At 36.8% G+C, this 24,590-nt stretch overlaps 1 protein-coding gene across 5 annotated transcripts in view; it reads right to left on the bottom strand.

Annotated features, from left to right (window-relative positions):
- TRAPPC9 (trafficking protein particle complex subunit 9) overlaps positions 1-24,590 on the bottom strand; it is a 508,912-nt gene that overhangs the window by 250,799 nt on the left and 233,523 nt on the right. For all 5 annotated transcript variants that reach the window (XM_040585704.1, XM_040585706.1, XM_040585707.1 and 2 more), the window contains 2 exons: positions 14,895-15,048; positions 4,083-4,173 (listed from right to left, as the gene is read on the bottom strand). In XM_040585704.1, the coding sequence (XP_040441638.1) occupies positions 4,083-4,173; positions 14,895-15,048 (245 nt within the window). The remainder of the gene's footprint in view (positions 1-4,082; positions 4,174-14,894; positions 15,049-24,590) is intronic.

The following is a 24,590-nucleotide window of genomic DNA, read 5'->3' as shown; positions in this document are numbered from 1 at the left end:
CCTCAAATTTCTCTAATAGATCTTTGCTCTGATACGTATGAGGATCATCAGGAAAAGGTATCTTTCCCTTGTGGTTGCAGGCAGTGAAGGAAGTTAGATTTGTTTTGCTTTACGTAGCAGAATTTAAAATAGGTTTCTGTTGTGAAGTTTGTGTGCAGCATGCCAAGCGTTCACAACCTCTCGCTTAAGAGGTACTTCTCATTGGATTGTAGGAATATCCGGAGTGCAGCCTATTCCAGGTTCAATAACCAGTCTATTTCAAACTCAGTCTATTTCAAGTTCAGTAACAACATTTTGTGCATAGCATTTGTACCTATGATGATTTTGCTATGGAATGCAGAAGAGTACCATCAAACTGATGAATGTTCGGTCTCAGAATTTTGCTTGCTTGCAAAACTTAGCAACATAAATCAAATAAAGACTGAAAAAATATCGCACAGCCAGCAACTACAAATGCTTCCATCTGATTATTTTCAAATCTAACCACAGAATTTGCACAACATATGCCTTTGAAGAGTCTTGGTTCTCCTCATTAAACTTTGCAGGCTATGTTTCCTTGATTTGATGATATTAATATATTCACCTTAAAACCACATCTATTCCTACCATTTGGTTTGTTGCCCAGCAGTAAAAAGAAAATATGTCATAAATTTCAGAGAACATTGAACTTGGTGGTGTTGAGCAAGATTATGTTTTCAATTACGTGTGATTTACTAACCTGCCTAATAGATAACTTCATTTTACAGATGTTCTAAATCTTAAAATCAATTTTAACAACATCTTAAGAACTCAGTCTAGCCTTTGACATATTTTCTTTTTCATGATTCCTCATGTTCTAAATACTTTTCCCTTCCCCAGTCATTTAATTATATGAAATCACAATCAACAGTGTTCACTAAGACGCACTTTTTTTCCTCAGACAAGCATCAGAATTGACTTCTTACCCTCAGAGCAAAACTTCAATGCCACTAACTCTTAATTCTACTTTTTCCCTTGCATGTAATGAAAAAAAGACAAGATTGTCAAATTTACATGAAAAATTATTTCAATATGCTTTTATAATTTTGGAAATGTAATATTAACTCTAATATGAATTAAATATGCCACATTTAACAGGAATTTTGAAGTCCAGCTTTTATAAACTTGAACCAGAGCCAGTCCTTTTTTAATCAAAACCATGTTAAATATTCATTCATGTTTCACTGTGAGCACTTATAATAAAGTAAACGCTTCGGTGTAACCATCAATATAGCAAAAACCTTGAATAATCATAGAATCAATTTTACTGCATAAAGCTAACACAAAATTTTCAGCCACTATATTGAAAGATTATATTACAATGATGGCTAGTAGTAAAGGGTTGACATTAAAATGCAAGTTTTTCATAATACACAAAAAAGCAAAACTCAAAGCAAAGCAAGGCTGTGACTACAGACAGTGTGATGACTAAGAGGAAAAAAAAATCAGGCTGACACTACAATATTACAGTATTTTTAAAATACCTTCTTATCAAAACCAAAAATACTATCAAAATATTGGATAAGGCAGGATGAGAAAAGAAAATCTGTAGACTAATGCCTTATTAATTATGTATATTAAGATTATGGTTCACTTTTAGTGGAAATGTTAACAGTCAAAGAACTTTTAAGATAGCTTGCATATGTTGATATCATTATTGGTACTCAGTACAGATCGCTACCACTAAAAGAGCCGATTCTTACAAGATAGTTAAGTTCAATCACTGCAAAACATCAAGAAAAAAAACCACAGGGAAAAGAGAACTCACATACACCTTCGATGATTTTAAACATGTAACACTTTTCCATGCCGAAAGACAATTTAAGCTTCAAAAGACAGTATGTCACATTATCTAAATAGGTGTGTACTCACACACACATGCACACTCCTGACTGTCCAGACATTCCAATAACTCCTTATTACTCCAACACATCAAACTGAAAAAAACCAATTTTTTAATTCCTCCTCCATCCACATTAATAAAACCAAAATTAGCCTGCACTGCCACGGTACATTTTCTGGAGGGACTGCAGTAGCTTTCCTCATGATGACTGCAAGTAAGGCTACCTGACTAAAACAGCATGAAACCGAATAGCAAAGATTTAACTGCTGAATATTTGAAATTATAGTTGATTAAAAATCCCTAAAATATTCAAATTTTGCTGTTGTTTTCAAGTAAAATCGGGCACTTAATCAAAATGTATTTTCCAATAATCTCTGCAGTGACCTACAGCTTCTACGTAGATGGTATTTTTTCTGTTATACAAAATAGATAATATATTCAATAGTAATTTCAGAATAGTAATTTCAGATTGAGAAAAAATTAAGACAAAAAAATAAGACTCCTGCAAAACCAGTATTTTCTGCCACCAGAACTTTCCAAAAGGAAATATGTATAAGTTGTGGCAAACCAAGTATTTGATATCCCCATAGAATCTCCCTTTCCTTGCTTCATTTAATGTAAAAAAATTAGCATGTAGGCCATAATCAGCCAAGAGATTGTGCTTCAAAAGATTTTGCAGTTATGAGGCAGAGAATATCACAGAGTTTTGGCTGGTGTTCATACATTCTGAATACTAAAGAAACTGGGATTCTTTAACTGCGTTAAGCAACAGCCTGAGAAATGACCAACTCCACAGGCAATCAGATTTTACTGTAAATCAGTGCTACATTCATGTTACTCAACAAGTGCATCTAAGTACCTATAACCATTTAGGCAGGAATGCCAGATTAAATCCTACAGCTCTAAAAGCCTCTTTTACTAAGAAAATAGTGGAATTTGAGGGGAAAAAAAAGAAATAGGAAAATAAAAGAAAACACCCTACGGTTGTCATCCTTAAGGTGATCTCCCATGCAAAAGTGCCAAGAGAAAACTTCTGAACACAGAGCCCAGATTACAAATCTGCTGAAGGTCAATGCCACTCCACAGAACTAAGATGACTCCCAAGTGACCTGTCTGAGCTCACAACATCCATCTGACACAAACCACTTGCACTGATGAGGACCAGGACAATCATAGCCAAAGCCAGTCATATAAGCAAGCGCTACCAAATCCTTGAATCCTCTGAAGAACAGAGGCCAGATAAACATGATTTCAGAGACAGATGATGATGGTTGAAGTTTGACATGTTAACAACAAACTACTTTAAATCATTGCCAGATTTAATCTTCTCATCTATAAACAAAAATGTTTACAAGTTTTAACATATGAGTTGAGGATGATCCACACACTTGAAAAAAACCCCAAGCATCTACAAGAGTACACAAACATCACAGCTTTGGGTCATTTTAGTTTTAATAGCTAATGCAGACAATAGCGACGGATCATTGTTCCTTAAAACTGGTCTTTTCTAGGTCACCAAATTGATTAAAAAAGGAGTATGGAGTTAAATTTCTTTAAAAGCAAAAGTTTTGAAAACAATTGTCTGATGAACTGGGCACTTTTCATTACATTTTTAATTGACACAGAAATGTTGGGAAGCGAACATCCCATGTTCCAAAGCCTCTGAACTAGCCTTGTTAACCTCAGAAAGAAGTCACATTATTATGACTCTTCAAAATTAAATTAATTCAGTATTTCATTGCTGGAACATCATTCTAAGTGCAGAATTAAGATAAATTGTTCTTACCCACTACATAGAGTAACAACTTTTTATGCACCTAAAAAGTTAGCAATGCAAACGTCTCAGTCATGATAAGAAATATACCATGAAGTGTATTACAGTTCCATATGAAAGCATTTTAGAGAAATTACTTTTGAAACACAGTCAGGCAAAGGGAATATTTAAGTAGCAGCCACCTCTCATACAACCCAGCTAGAGCTGCAAATTACAAGAGAAAGTGCATACTCAGGTTTCATATTTACTATCACTGAACAATGATACTTAAAATAGGTATCAATTTTACATTTATCTTCAGCCAAGTAAAATATCTAAAGGAAAATAAAATTCCTAACAAATTCTCCTGTATCATAGATTGTCAGTAAATGAAAACATTGTCATTCTCATGCTGCTAAAAATTGCAAGCCTCTAAAAAGACAATCAATAGATTTTGACACTACTCACCCCACTGGAGAGGAGCCAACTGTAGATGCTCCAGGACCAGTTGATTGAGAACACCTTCCACGCTTGCTTCCCCTTCACGCTTCAGGGAAGGGTAAATTGGAATTAAGGAAAATTTTGTTCCAGCCAGAAAAAGAGTATGTAATATGTGCAACTTTTATTATTGCAAATCAAAACTGCAAGCTACAGACTCATTAATGGTTAGTTACGTATTTTGTTTGTTAACCCATGAATTGACTAACAATAATAATTAGAGCAGTTGTTATCTTCAGAATAGAAAAAAATTAATTTCACTGAGAAGTGTTAAATACAAATATGTAAAGGTAAAATGTACCTGAACCATAGTAAAACACAAGGGGAAAAGAAGTCTGGAAGCTGTAAAAATGCAGAAACTGTTAACTATGTGGTGCAGGATCAGAATTCAAAATGACAAATTAAGAGCAATCTGAAAACAAAAAGGGTAAAATTTAATAGAGCAATAGAAAACAGAAGAAATGTGGGCTATGACAGCTTTCAGTGCCAGCTCAGCGCCAGTTCTTTGGAGGTACAGGGATGTTAGACAATGCAGTGACAGTGTTGTTATCAGGGGCAAACACACCAGAATCACACAGGCACATAACCTGAAAGCTTCCCTTTCTACGCACTCCTGTATGAGTCCAGTAACAAGCTCAGACTGAAATGAGAAAAAATTAGGAAATTGTTATTACTCTAAGGACAGCGAAGCACTGAAATAAGCTGTCGGGTAAAGCAGAATCGCTGTTTTTAAAGGGCTTCAATACAGGTTACACAAATGTTAAAATAAAATCATAGGCAATACTCAATGTAACACGAAGATAATATTATCCATTTAAACAAATTAATAATAATTTCATATGATGCGTCTATTGAGATAGCATGTATTTGTAACAGGAAGATCACTGGATTTCTTTTTTCTAAGTCCCTGACTTCAGAAAGGCCCTGAACACAAAGGGCTTTGAAGCACACCCACATGTCAGCACCAGCTTCTGTTTGGCCAAAGCTGCATTCAGCAGCTTTGGTACAATTTTGTACCACGAGGAGCCCCCATCTCAGCTAGGCTGAGAGGAAGAAGTGGAGGTGAAGCAAGCACGGCTCCTTCAGAGGCACATGTACAGCATATGCATTTCTGTGCACTTACACTGGAATTTCTCTGGCAAAACCTCTATCGTCTTTACAGCTTGGCTCATGCTTCCCCAGAACGAGAGCATCATACAGAAACAAAAGTCGAGAGACAGGATCCTCTCCGAGACTTGAAAACACTCCTTTTCCAACTTTGTAAGCTTCAAATGACACAACCATAGGTGAAGTGATGTCCCATCATAATTAAGGGCTAAGCTCCTAGCAAGACTGATCAAGGTTTGAACCAACAACTCCAAAAGTACTGGAACCATGTTCCTCCAAAATAGATTTAAAGGACTAGAAGAATATCTGAGCTTTTATAAAGTGCTCCTAAAAGTGATCAGTCCTTCTTCTGCAAAACTCTGGAAAGAGAGGCACAGAATCTGACTGATAAAGTATGTTCTCATCTGTGTCATTTAAAAGAAAATCAACAAGTACTGCAGATAACTAATTTCTACCACAGGACAATTTTACAGGTTCTCCACAAGATATAAAAGAAAAGTCTTGAAACATCAGATCAAAACGAGATCTAACAATTATTGATTGAGACTCAACAGCTCAAGGAGATGACAGAAGAAGAAAATGGATGCATTGTATAGCATTCTCCCCATTTTTCTTTTTTTAATATTCTCATTATGCCCTGAAAAAAAAATGTCTTAAATAGCAGCCTTTTTTTTTTTTTTTTTTTTTTTTTTTCCCCCCTAAAAGGACTACAGATGAGGAATTCACAAACCCCAAAGAGTCTGGAAGCTGTAAACACCATTAAAGAAAAGCACCTCTTTGGAAAATTGAAGGCAGCAGAGTATCACCTCAGGAAAACATTGCTGCTGAAAAACAAGACCCAGGATACCAGCACAACAGAATAATTACCATAAACCAAACTATAGGACAGAGAATACATAATTTGGATTACCTCATAGAAACAGCAGATAAATAATTATGTTAACACATCTTCAATGTAAGGAATATAAGTGAGAAAAAACACTAATAAAAAGGCAGTATTTAAAATAGAGTGGCTGCCATTAAAGTTAAACTAACTTAACTGTAATTTACTTACAATTGGCTCACAGTGGTGCCTGGAATATTACAAATTTTTACTGCTTAAAACTCCATGGAAAGCTTAATGTCTCTGATACATTTTAAACTGACTATAAAATAGGTGATTCTCCATATTTTATCACTGGTAAATGCTATCAAAGCATATCCAGGTATTCACATGGATCTACAGAAGGATCTGGACGTACTGGACCAATGGGCCAAGGCCAATTGTATGAGGGTCAGCTCAGTGCTGGGTCCTGCACTTGGGTCACAACACCACCATGCAGGGCTACAGGTTTGGGAGCGTGTCTGGAAAGCTGCAGGAAGAAAAAGGACCCAGGGGTGTTGGTCTACAGCTGGCATGTGAGCCGGCAGTGTGCCCAGGTGGCCAAGAAGGCCAATGGCAACCTGGCTTGTATCACGAATAGCACAGCCAGCAGGACTAGAGAAGCGATTGTCCCCCTGTACTCGGCACTGGTGAGGCTGCATCTTGAATCCTGTGTTCAGTCCGTACGACAGGGATGTAGAGGTGCTGAAGCACGTCCAAAGAAGGGCAACAAAGCTCATGAAGGGTCCAGAGAACAAGTCTCATGAGGAGCAGTTGAGGGAACTGAGGTTCTTCAGCCTGGAGAAGAGGATATGCAGGGGAGACCTTATCACTCTCTACAACTACCTGATAGGAGCCGTAGCAAGGTTAAGTGTTGGTCTCTCTTCCCAGGTAACAAGTGGCAGGACAAGAGGAAACAGCCTCAAGTTGTGCCAGGGGAGGTTTAGATTGGGTATTAGAAAGAATTTCTTCCCTGAAAGGGTTGTCAAGCCTTGGAACAGGCTGCCCAGGGAAGTGGTGGAGTCACCATCCCTGGAGGTATTTAAAAGATGTGTAGATGTGGTGCTTAGGGACATGGTTTAGTGGTGGACTTGGCAGTGCTGGGTTAGTGGTGATGATTTCAAGGGCCTTTTCCAACCTAAACAATTCTGTGATTCACAAGAAAACCACATATTGAAATTTCAAGTGCAACACAGCTATAGACCAACTGCTTCTTAGATTGTGTGCAAACAGTATGCTTAGCTATACCTCAACTAATTAAAAAAAAAAAATCACATACCTACTATTCTTAAATCCTGTGCCCAGTTTTACTTCCCCAGTTCAAGACACTGAAATACAGGATAAAATGCCCTGGAGGGTTACCAAGACAATTAGAGAGCTGGAGCCCATAATGTATTAAAATAAGTTGAGAGAACAGGTTTGTTTGGTCTTTAGAAGGAAAGAAAACAAGGAGAAATTTTATTGCTGTTATAGTGGGAGGGTACAGAGAAGACGGAGCCACGCTTTTCGCGGAGGAGCACAGTAATACAAACAGGGCAATGGACACAAGTTGCAGGACAGGGTGTTATAACACACCGGAAGATGTTCCTTCCTACCTAAATTATTCTACAGTCAATGCAACCTTGCTATCTTCAGATTACTCCACAGGAAGACCTGGCAGTGCCAGTGGCATTCAGTGCAGTATTCAGGCTGCCCCATAGGTATGGCAAAATAGACTGAGGCATAAGGTAAATGCCCAAATGGCAAAAACTGATTCAGAAAAGATGCTTTACCTTGCCAAAAAAAAAACCCCAAATACATACTTTTTTAACAAGTACCCAAAATCTTGCTCACAGAGTTTACTAAGCATCTAGTCCTGCTTAAGCTCTGCTGCCAAACAGACTCAAAGACAAAAATCACTGAAGTTCACAATGAAACTCAGTATAGTTGGTATGGTCTAACCATTCCTCATACACTCATAGCATTTTATATCATTGACCTCTGTCTCCTGACTCTGTATCAGGCCATTAGATAAAATTGCTCATTACAGTGCAAATACAAACCGAACATTCTGGCAAACTTATCACCTTGGAGATGAAAAGCAACCAAACTATGCAGTAATAAAATGTCAGAGAAAAAGAGAGAAAAGCCTAACTAAAGAGTTTGCCTATTTTCTAAGGCAAGCCTTTAAAAGTCAATGAAAGCAAAGCAGTTGGAACAGGGGTTGCCAACATACCCTTTCATTCTTACCTCAAAGTCGAACCTGTTAAAAGACAAGTGCAAGATCCAGAATTTAAAATTCATTGAAAAAAAAAAAAAACTACACAGATTAATGGACAGTAGTTCAGACTGACAAAGTTAAGTTTGACCTTATGCAATCTATCTACTTATCCAGACCTCCAAACATTTTGCTGAAATCTCACTGTAATTACAAATCTGCTCTTTCATAGGAGTCAAATTGTTAAATGCCTTTGTTGACTCAGGTCCCATGTCTAACAGTAAAATCTTTGTTGTTAACACCACATGCAACAGCCATAACTGAAACACTTGACTTCCAGTTTCCAGTGCAACTGTTCACATTTGGCAGTTAAGACATTTTCAATTGCACAATTACAGGAGTTTCACTGGGGGCCTCAAAGCCAACAAACACACAACCATCAGATGCTGTTTACAGGGAAAAAAAACCCCACCCTAATTTTTCACAGTAGACACCTTTATTTCATGTTTCTTTAGGAACAGATTGCATATGATACAAACTGTTCCATACTGAAAACCTGAATGACAGTCAGATGAACTAGTTATTTCCCCAAGGAAAAGGTTGGTCTTTTATACTATCTTGACTGTCTAACGTGGAGCTGGGTACCCACAATTGTAACACAGCATGTACTGCTAAAAAAATTTAAAAAATTAAGATTTTTAAAAATGGTTTCTATCTTAAAGTTACTTCTGTTTTTACTCTCTGCAGCATTCCACATCTTGCATCCTTCTAAAAAGATTTATTTTCAATAACATATTTCTCAGTTCCTTTGCAAATTCAGGTGGAAGTGTGTACACAATCATAAACAAATTAGCAAATGTTTATAAATAAAAATTACACTAATGTGAAACAAATATAAATTATTAATGTTCACAGTTTATGTATAGCAGTAGCCTTAGTCATATTATAAGCTTTCTGCTTATTTGTATTGTGGTATTAAAACTAAGTGCATGCAATTATTGAGGTACTTAAATAATAGTTACTTTTGCAAACAATTGTTGATGCTAAGAAGCTGCACCAAAATGTAAAGCTCCATCCAGCTAAAGCATTTCTAAGGAAACCTTTACTGAAGAACAAAAGTTCCACAACACCCAATATTCTCATGAGCAAAGATTCATAATTATGATCAAGATGAAGTCATCAAAAGCTGAATAGACAAACAGAAAAGTAAATTTCAATAACAGTTATCAGTGGTTTGCTGTCAAGCCCAGACAGCACATCAAATGAGATGACTCAAGCTTTTGTCTGATAGATAATAATTTCAAAATTCTGATTGGCTACTTAGATGATGAGACACAAAAACATTCATAAAATTTATGTATTTGGAAAAAATGTCAGTGTTCACAAACTTTAATAAATGAGTGGAACTTATGAAGATCACTTAGATGAAATTCAATGAAGAAAAGTTCTAAGGATCACCCTGTAAGGTATCAACAAATCAACAAATGAAGTTGTGAATAATTATTCAGTCAGTGATGCTGGACCACATGCAAAAAGAAAATAATCAATCAGACACAGGACACTGACAAAAGAAGTCAAAAACAGTTCTCAGAGCAAGCACCATACCTGAAACACGGAAGGTATAGGTTTTATTCTATGAGAAACCTCACCTGAAGTATTGCTTCCAGCTTTGGGTTCCACATATCAAGAAAAAATAGGTAAACTGCAGAACAGTATCAGCAATATGACTGAAAGAAAATGTGCTTTGAAAAACCGTTGGTACTGAGGTTTAAATATAGAAAAGAAAAAACTGAAGGGGCACAAAGTATAGAATTTCCAAAATGTAAGAAAACATTGCAAATAAGACAGGTTTCATATAAATCACAGAAATTATTGTTGAAGTAAGAAAACAAAGTTTAACTATTAGAAGAGTTAAAAAAGGAACATGATATATAAGGTGGCACTGGAAGTCTCATTTTTTAAAGGCTGTTAGGGCCAAGTTTAGAATATTTTCAAGCAAATTACTCCAAAATGTTAGTCTCATTTCACTGGAATAGCAGTTCTGTCACAGTACATTAGAAATTCTCTCTGGCTGCAATCAAACTTGGGGAAAGCAGGAGAAAGGAGGAGGAAAAAGAGTTTAGTTTTCAACAGTCATTCTCTGACCCAACCTTCTGCATGGCTGCACAAATCACAGAATAATTTATACTGAAAGGCAATTCCAGAGTCACTGGCCAACCCTGTGCTCAAAGCATGGAAAATAATGAAATTGCATCAGGTTGTTCAAGGCCTTGTCCAGAAGTTTTCAATATCTTCAAAGACATTAATTTTACAGCACTTTTGGACAACCTGTTCCACTATTTGAACACCCTCATTGCGAAAGGGATTTTTCCTAGTACCTAACCAGAATTTACCTGTGCAACGTGCTGCAGTCACCTCATGATGTGCCTTGACTGAAGCGTCAGATGTACTTTGCTGACTGCTGCAACTCTTGGGCTTTGAGAAGGTTCCCCTGGAGGTCCATCAGCTCTCTTAGGCCCAAGGGCAGCCTCCTATGCAATCCTGCCTACCAGTTCCCCAAAGTCTCCTCTCCTAAAGTCCAGTCATTATTCTGCTACTTGCCTTCCTCGCTTCCCTAGGGATACTGAACTCCACCATTTCAAGGCAACTGTAGCCAAGACTGCCATCAAACTTTACCTTTCCAGCTGGATCTGCATTATTTTCAAGTAGCAGATCCTGCACAGCACGTGCCAAATCAAGCCATACACTTGTACACAAAAAGTGTCCTCAAAGTACTCCAGACACCTCCTAACCCACAAGTGGAAGACTTCTCCCAGTTGTTAAAGGAAGAGTTCAGCCAGCTTCGCTTCTTGATTGTGTGGTCTGTCACAAATGTGTACCACATCACTGTGGGACTCCTCTGTCCTTGACCCAAAAGCTTTCTATTGGCCGATCCCTCATTTCCTAACAATTCCCTGTGCACTTCAGCCATCCTTTACACAGAACACAACAACCCCTCATCATCATCTCTGCCCAATCTTCTAAATAACCCCTAGCCAGCCATCAGTGTACCCTGTTCACACAAATTACCCACTGTCTCTGAAATCCTGATGACACCAGAGCTCTGAAACTGCACACTGACCTCTAACTCCTCCTCCATATGCTTTGGCAAGTTCAGGTGTAAGCATCTGACACAGGCCCCAGATCACATCTCAGGGCAGAATCGATGAACCTAAGCCACTGCTGTGTCCTGTCCATGCTTCCGCCTTCTCGGACTGCTCTACAGGCTTTGGGGCCCATCCTGCAAGGTACCAAGTTTAAAGCTAAACTCACTAAACTAGTAAATTGCTGGCACTTCATCAGAGAGGTGACAAGAAGCACCCAGAGGTAGAGGACAGGGAAAGACTGTTCATTAAGCAGCAGCAAGAGGTATGACAAACAAAAATAGATATAAAACTGAAACATAAATAATTTCTTGATGTTATCCCTAGCCAAACCTTTCTGTGATTCCTATCAAGAACCCCCTCCACCATCTGAACATTGATAAATCTTTGTTTATTCTTCTAAAAATGAGGAGGATCTTCATGTGACCAAATTCTCTGAAATGATGTTCAATGTATTTGGATTTCTGAAGTTAAAATGTAGATGGCACAAATAAATGGAATAGTCTGAAGAGTAATAGTCTATGGTGGGTCTAACACAGTGTAAGGACCACAAAGAAGTTGTTTAACCTGCCCTTCATGTTCCACATTAGGAACATAATGTTTTTAACTCAAGATTTTGAAGAACTCTGGTACAAAGGATCAGTAAAAAGATTAAAATCTTAGAGCACTCAGCAAGACACACAGCACTTTAGGAACTTCAAAGGACACTTAGTACGGATGCCTTGATTCGCAAGGTAGAATGCACAGGAAGTCCCTAAAGAAAATACAAATAATTATAAAAATATTTAGAAAATATGAAGAGCAGCACAATTTTAAAATATTAGCCACCTTAATACTACATATGCTCCATCTGTTCAAATTCTGTGTTAAAAAAAACGCCAGTTGTTAAGCTGATACCAGATGCCACCTAACAGATGCTAAAAAACAAGACAGCATGCTCTTAATTTAAATTATCTCAATACAACTATTATCTCAAAGATACAGTAAATCACATTACTCTAGAATTTTTCTTAATTTAAAGGACATGGCAGTAAGCTTTCTCATGTCTATTTTCCTAATAATTTTAATTCTATCAAAAATGTACAAAAGGTTGACTTGAATAATATGCTGCTTTGTCTTTACCTTCTGCCTTCAGCCCCCCAAAAGTATATTAAAATCGACCAAGCTTTACAGTATTTTCACACATGAAGCACTGAAAATCTCATCACTTGAAACCCTGAATATTTCAATGGATAAACCAGTAGAAAATAGACCTTCCATACTGGTAAATACTTCTGGTGCTCCTCAAGACACACAGATATAGCCTGAAATCCTCATACTTTGTAAAATATTTTTGGACCTAATGGGAGTTCTATATAACTAACTTCTCATTACAGTCAACATAATCCACTTCAACTAAAATTTGAAGCCTTTGTTTATGTGACGGTTTTATATGGTATCCACCAATACAGCAAGAATTCAAGGAACTGTAAGCTAAATCATATAGTCTTTCCCTTGTAAACAATCTAAGATTACTTACAGTAAAACAGTCTGAGCAGTGGTCTTTAAAATAGACATTACTCTTCTCATGCATATACTTAGCAGAGAAAGGGTAGTTCAAAGTTGTTCAAAGATGGTACACACCAAAAAGATCACTCGGTCTTACCAAAGGACTTTTGCAAAAATGTCTTCTCTAGTAAGAAATAAAAGCAACTATATGTATTTCTGCAAATACTTTTTATCTCTTGGCTGCATTTAGGCTGGCTTCTGAAGGAAAACGAAGCTTCTGCAGTTATGCTCTCCATCCATTTCTCCGTGTGTCTGTCCATCAGTGTGGCTGAAAAACTCTGCTGGCCAGTGTCACAACTACTCTGGCGGAAGGACAGATGCCTCAGAAACAACATTTCTCAAACTTCACGGAAGTGAGAGGAGAATTATTTTTTTTTTCTAATCATTCACATCTCAACATTGCTGTAAGAAATAAAAGCATGAGAAAGACTGACTCTAGTCGAGATACGAAATCTGGACAGCTATGTACATGTTTCTTCAAGAATTTTTAAGCACATGTGCAACTTGTTGGCTTTCATTAGAATAGTTTTAGTTCTAGGAACAGAGGTAACATTCGTAACAAACCTTAAAAACAGAGAAACTAATGCTTGGACTGAATTTAACACAGAGATTTCATTAATTGTTCTGTTAGTTTTCTAAGGTACTGACTTAATGTAAGCCACGATAGATTTGGTATCAAAATTGGGTTTAAATATAGAACACAGAATGGATGTAAACAGTGTTGCTCAGCAACAGAAATTAATGAGGATGTATTTTTACACCCTGACAAAATTATTACAACTGTGAATTCAATTCCAGTATAAGAATTCAACTATGCTATTGAAGAATATTTATATCTTTCCATAACACAGAAATTTTCTCAGTCAGTTCTGGTTAAATATTGACACTTTTTCATAAATGGAACTCTTTCTGAAATGTTACTTAGGGAGCCTAGACAGAACCAGGCATAATCTCATTTATGTCTCAAGTCTTGCCTTTGACAAATCGTGTGCAGCTCATTTAGAAATCAGTAAGGCAAAATCATTTCAGATCACAAGATAAAAGTACAATTAGAAGCACAAAAAGATAAACCATGATTTGATTGCCACTCCTCTCATTTCCTGCCACCCACTAGCATGCAAATTTGTGGATGATCTGAGTGAAAAGTATAAATCTCCTGGAAGATGCTGAGTATCAAGACACGGCTTGGGGTGCTGTTGGCTGCACAGAACATGGCCCTGATTAAAATAATGAAAAAGTACATTTTTGACAAGCCAAGCACAAGATTTTTTTGTGAAAATCACAAAATTTACAGCAACACCATTGGTTTGTTTTACCTCCAAATCGAATGTATTTCTTTATTAATAATTGTAAGGCGATATTTTACTACATTTAGAATGATTATGGGGATTTTATGTTTTGAATGGCTAAGTCATCACGCATGTCCTTTCTAAGCCTTAAAAAGGCTACCTAAGATTAGATACATTACTAAATCTGTAAAGAGGACTTGGAAAAAATTATTCTAATAAATTCTGATTTGCTCAAATTCAACTAAATATATGATAACTCTCTAAATCCAGCTTTGTGTATTTCTTCATGGTTCAGTTACTTGGAGTAGGGGAGAACAGAAAAAAATGACCCTATAAAACTACTACTCATCAATCCTAACTATACTTCCTCAGTTCCCTAAAAGTTCAGAAAAACACGCAGGGTTTGTGGCAGGCTCAATGACTCAGAAAAAGCCGTTATAGTAAGACCCAAAGCATCATCTAAATAATATACAGCACAACTAACCTTAAACAGTCTATAATTATGATAAGCTTTATAGTTCTAATTGCTTTGATTTTCAGTAGCACTGCTATACAGTGAGTTGAATTATAAAATAAAATGTGCCACAGGGCATCTATTTATATATTTTTAAAGCAAGTATTTATATGAAAGGATATAATTTTCCAGCAAATATCCAGCTTGCTGTTAATCTCCAGACCTTTTGCTTGTTGCCTTTCTTCTTCCAGCTGCTTTGCATTTGCAAACTGTGTCCCATCAGTAGGGGATTCTGGGAAGCTCTCAAAACTGAACTTGTCAACTTGGATAGCCATACTGTAGCAAAGGGAAAAGAAAAAGAAAAATCCCAGGATTTTTACTGTAACAATTTTACAGATACTACTTCCGCAGAAAATGCAGACCACTTGAAACCAAGCACTACAATGTTAGTATATTTGTCTCAGTGACATCTAGTCTGTATACTAATGTTATAGAAGCCATTTAAGCAGTTTATTAATCCCAACCTATACACTAGCGAAATAAAATTTTATATACAAAAATGTCTGCTGAAGCTAACAGTAACACACTTAGAAAGCCATTGTGCACTTCATTGGTTTTACAAGCCAGCTTCCTAAATTTTCCTTTAAAATTGTCCTTACAAAACTCAGGAAGGAAAGACAAAACAACCACAGTACCTGGGCCTAAATGTGGCCCTTGTCTTTTTCTTTAAGAAGATACTTCCGTTTTGCTTAATGTATCTTCATGAATTACCGACAATACTAATTTCAGTATCATAGTATAATTCATTGGTAGTAAATGGTTAAATTTGCTTTATTAAATGTACAGTGAGGCATAAAAGCAAATTAAATTAAATACATTATGCTATAATGCATACTAAATACTTAAATGCTAAACTAGAATCACTAATCTAATACAAAAGGGAATTTAGACCAGCTCACATCACACGAAATGTGGTTATAGCAGATCTAATATACTGCGCTGCCAAAACAGCTTTAATTTCCTGAATTGTCTAAAATAAAAGAATAATTAGTGAAGAATAAAAATATATTGCTCTTGAGATGACTTTGCACTTAAGGAAAACCGAAGACCAAGCAACAGGTTTGGAAATTGTTCATGAAACACAAATACATTCTAAAAAGAAGTATGGTAAGGGCATTTAAATAAAACAGGGAATTACTATTATTCCTTTATATATTACTACATTAAAGAGCGAAACGTATTCTATAAATGTTGCCAACAAAAGTCAACGAGAAAGGGCTTTGAAATCCCCCCAGACAGAAATTATTTTCTATAATTAGCATTAATTTCAGAGAATCTTGACCCTAAAAGAAATGGGCAGAAAATACACGGCAATTACAAGAACAGGGAATAATCTAGAGCTTATCAAGCTTCCTGTGGAAAGATGAATTCAAACAGGCCCATCATGCTTCACCTGGAGCAAAAAATGACATCTCAGGAGGAGAAACTGGGAATTTTCCAAGACTACCTTCATCATTAAAAAGTAGAAATACAGCACTGAGACAAAGGTGGCACAACTACTGTTTCCATAAGCTACCTCTTTTGCAGATGGCATCTTTGCTGATCTTCACATTTAAAAAAAAATCAAAAAAGGCAGAAGAATTAATCTATTCCTCTCTAAGGGGTGTTTTTATTGTGGCTATGTTTTCTACAGCAAGAGATCATTAGTTTTGCATTTGCATGCAAAGACCATCAAGTGCTGGGCATATAAAAAAGAAAGCAAATATGAGCTACGAAAGTGTATCACAGTAACTGCCAGAATCAAGCCCGAAATAATGTAATGAAAAACACCTAGATGCAGTCCGTAGAGTGGATTTTTTTAAAAAAAATATCAAGCTTGAAACTATGACTAACACCATCAATTCTTACTGCAATTCAAGTACGATTTGAGTCTGAAATGCAGGCTGAGTTGGCTGCAGTCTGCACGGGCAATGTGTGTGGAAGACAGAGGCACAACTGGAATGCTACGAAATCATTTTTGCCTTTGTTTCTAAGATTACATCATTACTCTGTGGTACATCAGCAGGTGCAAACCCAGTACTTGATGTCTATTACATACGCAGGACTCTTTTAAATTCTCACATAAATACTCACAGCTGGTTACCTATAGTCATAGTTTTACAAGAAATTATCTTAGTTGCTGAACATATTTAGAATCTATCACCCGATGGACCTGGAAACCAGCTCTCACCTAATTATTGTGCCATACTTTTCTAAGTGAATGATATATTAGAAAAACATTCCTGCCTAACAATATTTAATATGAAACTGGGGGTATTCAGATTGCATTCTTCTGTTAATGGATCATTACTGGCAATATGGTAATTTTTTCTGGAAATTTAATATGCATGTAAGCACTTTCCCCACCCCCACCCCCAACAGTCTACAATAAATCCATATCTACTTCAGCAATACAGTCTAGATTACCCTTAACAATGGTTTATTTTACAGCTCCGCTCAATATAACTTTATTAAGCTCTAAGGTATCAAAAACTTCAGTAAATAAGGCTCCTAGTACTCAGAACCTCTACTAATTTTTCAAAATATTCAACCATGTTTTCATTTATACTGTGTATTTAGCACAGTAACACCTCATGTCACATGAGAAGATACAAAGCCTTCCCCTACAACATGCTCACCCGCTGGAAAGAGGTCCAAGTAAAGAAAACTACAGAGAAAAAAAATATCACACAAAACAATATGATGAATACAGCTGTCGGCAGAATATATGAAAGCACCACGGAGAGAGAAAATAAAACTTTTCAAGACAGTTACACTCAAAGTAAAGCATGACAAAATTAAATCCAAGCTCTTTTTCTTAAACATAGATGCCTTTTATCATCAGTATTCTGCTTCCTCTTGTGCTAAAAATATTCATATCAAGATTTGTCTCTGCATTTTTTATCAGTAATGTTGCTTCAGTATTTATTCCTCAGCCTATGGAACGTGTAGTAAATGGGAAGGCTTTACAGGAAAGTCAAAACAAAAAATAAATACCATAACCTAAATCAGTCACTCATAGTCAAAAATGTACTGCTACACAAACACAGCTTCTTCACTTTGCTTCTAATATAATGATTTCTCCCATCTCAAAAGATGCGTTTCACCAGTGAGGTATTAACAGACAAATGAGTCCCAGAGCCAGGTGGACTGAAGGTGAAAATGAACAGGCTGGACTTTGAGCAACAATCACCAAGCAAATAAAGGATTTTTCAATTTTTAAGTGATCTGTAGAGATCACATGGGCTTTATACTAAACGAAGCAGAAGGCAGTGAAAGGCATCGCCCAACTTTGTCACTGTACTGTGCATCAAAATAATGAAACTGAAATGTATTTCAGCTGTAAAAGTCTTTCTCAACTTGTGTCTACAGTTACTTTACAACCTGTTTCTTGCCAAGAGTTCTCTGCGCTTCTTTTCTCCCCAGATGTGTCCTTGCTTGTGATATACAAGAATCTACGGAATCTATATCGGAAGAAGTAAAATTCAGATTGAAACAGGCATTCTATTTATTACAAAGGGCTAGGATAATGATGGCTCCCGTCGTGTAAGGGTAACTGTATACACAGTACGTTGCCCTTCACGGTAATTACATAGCAGGAAAAACATCCAAGATCTTAAACCTCAAAAGTTTAAACATATACTTGCTCCAGGAAAAGGGACAAGAATTTCATTTTAACCTTCTCTGCCTCATGGGTAGCTATCCAAATTTCCTACAAGAAGAGTTTTCAGTAAATCATGAGATATTTGTATAAAAAAACTTCATTATGTAAAAATATTAAATAGCCAATCCTGCAAATGCAAAACAGGTTTTATTTCTCTCTGGATAACCTTGCTTGTGCAGGAGGAGGAATAAAGTAACAACAGTTTTCATGAATAATGAAACAATCGTGTTTTGAAACTACTGGGTTCTGTCACAAAACAAGCCCAAGCCGTTGTGACAGCTATTCAGACAACCATGCATCATTACAAGGGATGCAAATTATTCAAATACAAATTAAGTGAATGAAGAGGAAAAGGTCAGCTCATTGGCAATGCTGATGATATGTCTGCGGTATCATCTCACGTCACCTGTCAGGATGACTTACAGGGAAAAAAAAAATAAATGACAAACCCTCTGACGGTGCAGCATATATTTCAATGACAGTTATCTGAAGTCATATTAAAGTAACAGTGCACAATTATTAAAGACACCGGACAGTTCATTTCACCATTTCTTAAATAAATGAGTTTCAACTTTAATGGAAATCTTAATCTTGACAACCAAATGCACCTCAGAAAGGAATTCATATCAAGGAAAAAACCTTCCTGTGACTGGCATCATGGCTACTCCTGAGCTAGCGCCTTGCACATCCCTCTTCACTAAAGCAGTGCCGGTTAAAATTAAGCAACACTGACAGTTTCACAGAAGTGGCAAGTAGCAGACAAAATTAGTAAGTGAAGAATTCCGTAGGGAGTACAGCCTTTAGTGCTGTAACTCCTGCCCTTGCTCCTGGCAGGACAGTGGGCAGGTCCCAGGCATGCATCTCGGCTCTTCTGCTGTCCTCATCTCTTACCAGAGGATGAACCTATAAAGTGAAACTAACTATGTGACAGTCTCCAAATAAAACAGGTTTAAAAGCAGGCATGGTATTAAAAGGAAAGCAGCAATGTGGTTAACATAACTAGATTTCATCTTTCATTAAGTAAATAAAATATTGCTGCATAGGTTGGAAGAATAAAATCCAGAGATAGTCATTCAATTCTCTTTAGGAAGAAACAATGTAACAGGAACCCAAAAACTCTTCCTCATGGCCAACTACTTATTTAAATACTATCATCCACCGATGAGTTGGAAGCTGTTTCCATGATGAAGTTGAAAGGAGGCAGCTGGTGACTACTCAACATTATGCTTCCCGTTCATCCTCCTTTCTCACAGAAAGTAGACAGTAGAGACACAGAGCCAGACCATATTACTACTACTTATGCAAAATGCTTATCTATATGAGTACTCCCTGTATAGTCCATGACTTCAACTTTCAGTAAAAGAAGTGAGGATGATACTCTTGCTCTCACCTTCACAAGGGGGGGAAAAAAAAAGAAACAAAAAAACCCCCAAAAAACCACATAAAGACAAGCCTGCTCTTAAAAAAAGAAACTTCACCTGATTCTTCTGTTGTGCAAGCTCAGTAATAATGTTTTTATAACATCATTTTTCAGGTGCACGTAATTCCACCCTAAATACAAGTTCTGCAGCTGATATAAAAAATGGCAGTGACACCCCAGCATATAATAAATCATAGGCAAAGACAGACCTCAAGAATCAAATCTCTCGTGACATGAATACATATGTATCACTAGATGAAAACGAGAAAGTAATTTTAATAAATTAACATTAACCTTGTGTTTACTTCTAATTATATCACTGTTTTAGAAGTGCAATCTATATTTCATTCACTACTATAAAATACAACTGTAAAAATAAGTAGTTCAAGCAACCCATAAGTAATGATCTCTCCTCCTGGCCTAAAACTGACTTCATAAAGAAAAAGGATTGCTTTAATATCTGAACTATGCAAAGCAAAAGATAAATTTTTCCCATTAATCTCGGAAAGGTCAATTAAATTAAAAAATTTGCATTTAGAACTTAATTATTTATTTAAAATAATTGAAGAGGAGATAAAAGTCAAACTGTATAGTGCTGAGGTCTGTAAAATTCAACAGCTTATACTTATCTGATCCCCAACATTTCAGATAATAAGAAGTTAAACTGGGAAATAGCTCCACTGTATATAATGTAGTATTGGAAAATGGAACAGTGTTAAGAGATAGTTAGCTACATAAATCTTCTGTGTAAATAAGATTATACTATGGACACTGAGAATCTTGCTTTTCAATTCCTAACTCCAAATCTGAAAACCATAAACTGGAAACGAGGAGACGTAACAATTAACTTCACCTTGCATCTTTCCTCACTTGCCCATTTAAATAATTTGGACTTCTATGGCAATCACCATGCAACAAAACTGTTAGCTACTTAATGAAATAAGACATGTAAAATAATAATAATACTGGTAATAGCCTGCTTTATAAATACAGCGATTTCTAATAGGGGGCATAAGAGATTAATGATCTATAGTTATTCACACCATTAGGAAATCTAGAAAAGCATAAGCATGATATTACTTGAAGATTGAGTTGAATATCTTTGCTTGATTTATCACAGCTGAACTACACAAGGATTATAATCCTGTCTTTATTCAAAATAATGTATCCAATATCCAAAAAATACTGTATCTGGTACCCCTCTCTCAGTGGACTATTAATAATCAGAGTAAAAAAATTCAAAAGATATACATTCATCTTCAGTTGCTCATTTGGATAATTCAGTATTCCCTTTATATGGCAGAAAGTTCAAAACAAAACAAACGTAAATTAAAAACATGGAATTTTGTGCCAGATATAAAAACCAAGACCCACAAAAATTTATTATAGTCATGCCTAGTTATCGTTGCAGCCCTCCCAATCTTCTCAGTAAAAAATTGAAAAGATTGCCCACCCCAAAACAGAAAGAAAAAAAAAAGAAGTGGAATAACGCTAGCACCTCTGTTCTGTTCAGAGCATCTTTCCCAGGTAGCCTTGAGCGGAGAAATCAGGTACTCACCTGCTGCAACCCTTTTATCATCCTTCTGACCCCGCACACACCTAGCATCGAGGGACACAGGACAAAACCATCACGTGTCTCTGCTTCTGGAACACCACAAAAAAAACCAACCCAGGAAACACTGCTAAAGAGCACTTTGGTCAGGAATCACCACCAGGTCACTTCACAGCATGGTCTCTGCCCTGTCCCAACACTGCTGGCTGGCGTTGGCCCCGGGCACAGCGCTACACAGGCGGAGTAAAGCTGGGTGTGGTAAGACCTGCGTAGGACACCAAGACACACACAGCCTCTTGCACATGGTAAACCTGGAGCATCAACTCACTTTCTCTTTAGAGAAAGACTTCAGCATCCCCAATAAATCATGCAACTGATGGCAGTGTTCCTCTTTTAAAGGAGTAGGACCATAACGTGGTGCACACACCTGAAAGGGTATCTTCAGCGAAGACAGAGGACCTAGTCAAAACGAAACCTTGCTCAAAACACCAGAACAGCCTATACAGAGGAATCATTCATACATGAAGCAGTCCATCTCAGTGATTACACAAGAGGAAATGAAGTGATACAGAGCTTTATATACAACTTTTTTATAAAGGAAGCACAAGTTTCTCATAAAGGAAGTGATTCAAACATTTTTTGAGTAAAATGATAAGATGCATGAATGCTCAGTGTGCAAGTGTACACATTTCACCGTGGACTGTGACTTCAAGATACAACTAGACTTTACATTCATAGTGAATTATTAATTTACAATCTACTTGCTTGTCTCCTTTTTTAGATATACAAAGATAACATCTGCCCTTTTCCCAGAGCAATGCAGTAGAAGTTCACCTCGAGATGATTTACCGTGATAACAAAATTCTTTTCCAAGTCACTGTTTACCCAAACCATTTCCCTTGCTAGATGTATAACCTGTATACTTCTGTCACACGTCTGACCTTCACGTTTTCTGGATTTCTTAAAAACACCGTAGCTGTACAGAGCACTCTTTGATTAGTTCCTTGAAGAGTCTTATATTCAAGATTTAAAATGTTTACTTTGCACAGCCTTGTTGATTCTTTTGGTATATAGTTATAAAGATTTTTATTACAGATTCTCAAGTCCCAGAAGCAAGTTTTGTGAGTGGTGCCATACTTCAACTAGCCTGCCAAAGAGCAAAGTTGGGGGACAGTCAGGACATCACCAGTTTAAGAAACCAAAGCACCAGTACAATAGTGAACATCTCCCACCGCTGCAACATGGGCCATGAGTTTTGACCTGCAGAGCTTATTTTGTAACGAGTACCAGGAATAACGTTCACAAACATGAGTAGGGGCACAAGAAGCTTTAGTCATGCTCCCTAAATCTTAACTCCCAGTGAGTAAGCTTCACCTGAGGAGGTGTACAGGTTCCATATCAGTCAACTGCTCAGGACTATTAATAGAAATTATACACATCTCACACTTTCACACACAAAATTTTCACCTAAAGAATATTTTCCTCCAAAACACTGTATGCATAGGAAGGTTGTTTAATGCTTCCTCCACCAATAACACCAAAACATGTATTTAGAACTGTGCTCTAGAAACAAGCTATTTTCAGAAAACAAGCTCTCCCACTGAGGAGTGCAGCAGCCTGAAAGCCCACGTTGGTCTCACCGTTTCTCATCAGCAGTTAGATCCTTAATGAATGCTAATGTGAGAGCCTCAAAGCATTTCCCATCCGCCCAGGAAATAATAGTTAATAAACCAAGGCGTTGCTTCTATTGCTAATGATCCTTAGCCCTTGGCAGCCCTGAATCCAGCTTCAGCAAGATGCAGAGCAAGGACTGCCTTCACTTTTATCTCATCAAGTTTCTATCGATTTACCTTTGCACACTTTGCCCCACATATTGCTGGGCTGCATTAGTTGGCTGATTTGTCTGATTAGTATATCAGAAAATGAGCCCAGCTCTAAAATGCCTTGTTATTTCAGCCAAAACTTCCCATTTGGAAACAACTGGATCTTATCAAATAACTGCCCTGCCAGTTGCCCTCTTACTCAGTGAGCCGCGAGCTTGAGCTCCCGTGGGAAAGCGCAGTGAAACCGAATGGCCACCAGCCTCACATCTGAATGTTACAGCTAGAAATTTGTTTTTATTTAATCATTAAAAGGGAAAATACTTACTTTGGAGCAGTGGCCTACCATATTAACCTACCTAAGTCAATTAGGGTGGGATAGACCACGCATTATATACGGACAATCGATTGCGTGGCCCTGTTTGTGTGCCTGCCTAATGTCCAGGCAGCAGCACAACCATCTTCAAAGAACTAAAGCTAATTAAGAAAACCCATTAAAATCAAACTAGATCAAAGGGCTTTTTAGTCTTGTTTCCTACGGTAGTTTGAACATAGCAGTTTGAATTTTAGAAAGGAAAATTTCACCTGTGAGCAAAATCATGCTTGGGAAGCTTTTGCAGAACACGCAGCTAGTTTAAAAGAACTCAGATGTAAAACCAGGATTTTTGGTGCCACTAAAAAACCCAACAATGCTTATCTTTCTCATATATACAAATTTCTTACGTGAGAATGGATGTCTTCACTACATTTGGAGAATGTGGAGGGATGGGGGATTATACATAATACATGTTATGAGCAGTCATCTAATGGTGTCTGAGATAAAGCCACTTTGGTTCTGAGAAGACCTCCAGTGCAAGCTTTTTGTTACCATGGCAAGCACAAAGCCCCAGCTAAGGAACAATTTAAAACAAAACCCCCAAAATATGACCTTTCAATTAAAAGTTCACGCTGAATGTATCCATTTATGTATGATACCAAACTTTTTAAAAATTTTCATTATTTTTAAGTGTTCTTCTTAAAATGAGGAATACCCTAACAGGATTAAGGAGTGCTGTAAGTTTTTCATGTATTTCATTCATGTCTACTTTAAATAATGCTTTAAACATATATGAATTTACATTAATCTTTTCATTACTTCATAAACTGAGAAACAATTATTTCAAGTAAAAAAAAATAACTTGGTATTATTTAGAAGCGTTGGTAGTGTTTTAAAATACGTAAATGTTGAAAGTAATTTTTTTTCAGCCTTTCTTTTTAATTTAGAAAATTATGAAGTCTGTTCATTCATTTAAGTCTACATTCTATGGACAAAGAAAAAAAACTCATCAAAATTCTGTAAACGTTTCTTTGTGGCATTCCTTTATAGCTAATAAAAGCTCCAAA

Source organism: Falco naumanni, chromosome 3 (genome assembly GCF_017639655.2).
Source record: "Falco naumanni isolate bFalNau1 chromosome 3, bFalNau1.pat, whole genome shotgun sequence".
In the NCBI taxonomy this organism is placed as follows: Eukaryota; Metazoa; Chordata; class Aves; order Falconiformes; family Falconidae; genus Falco; species Falco naumanni.
This window is presented reverse-complemented; position numbering and strand designations above follow the sequence as displayed.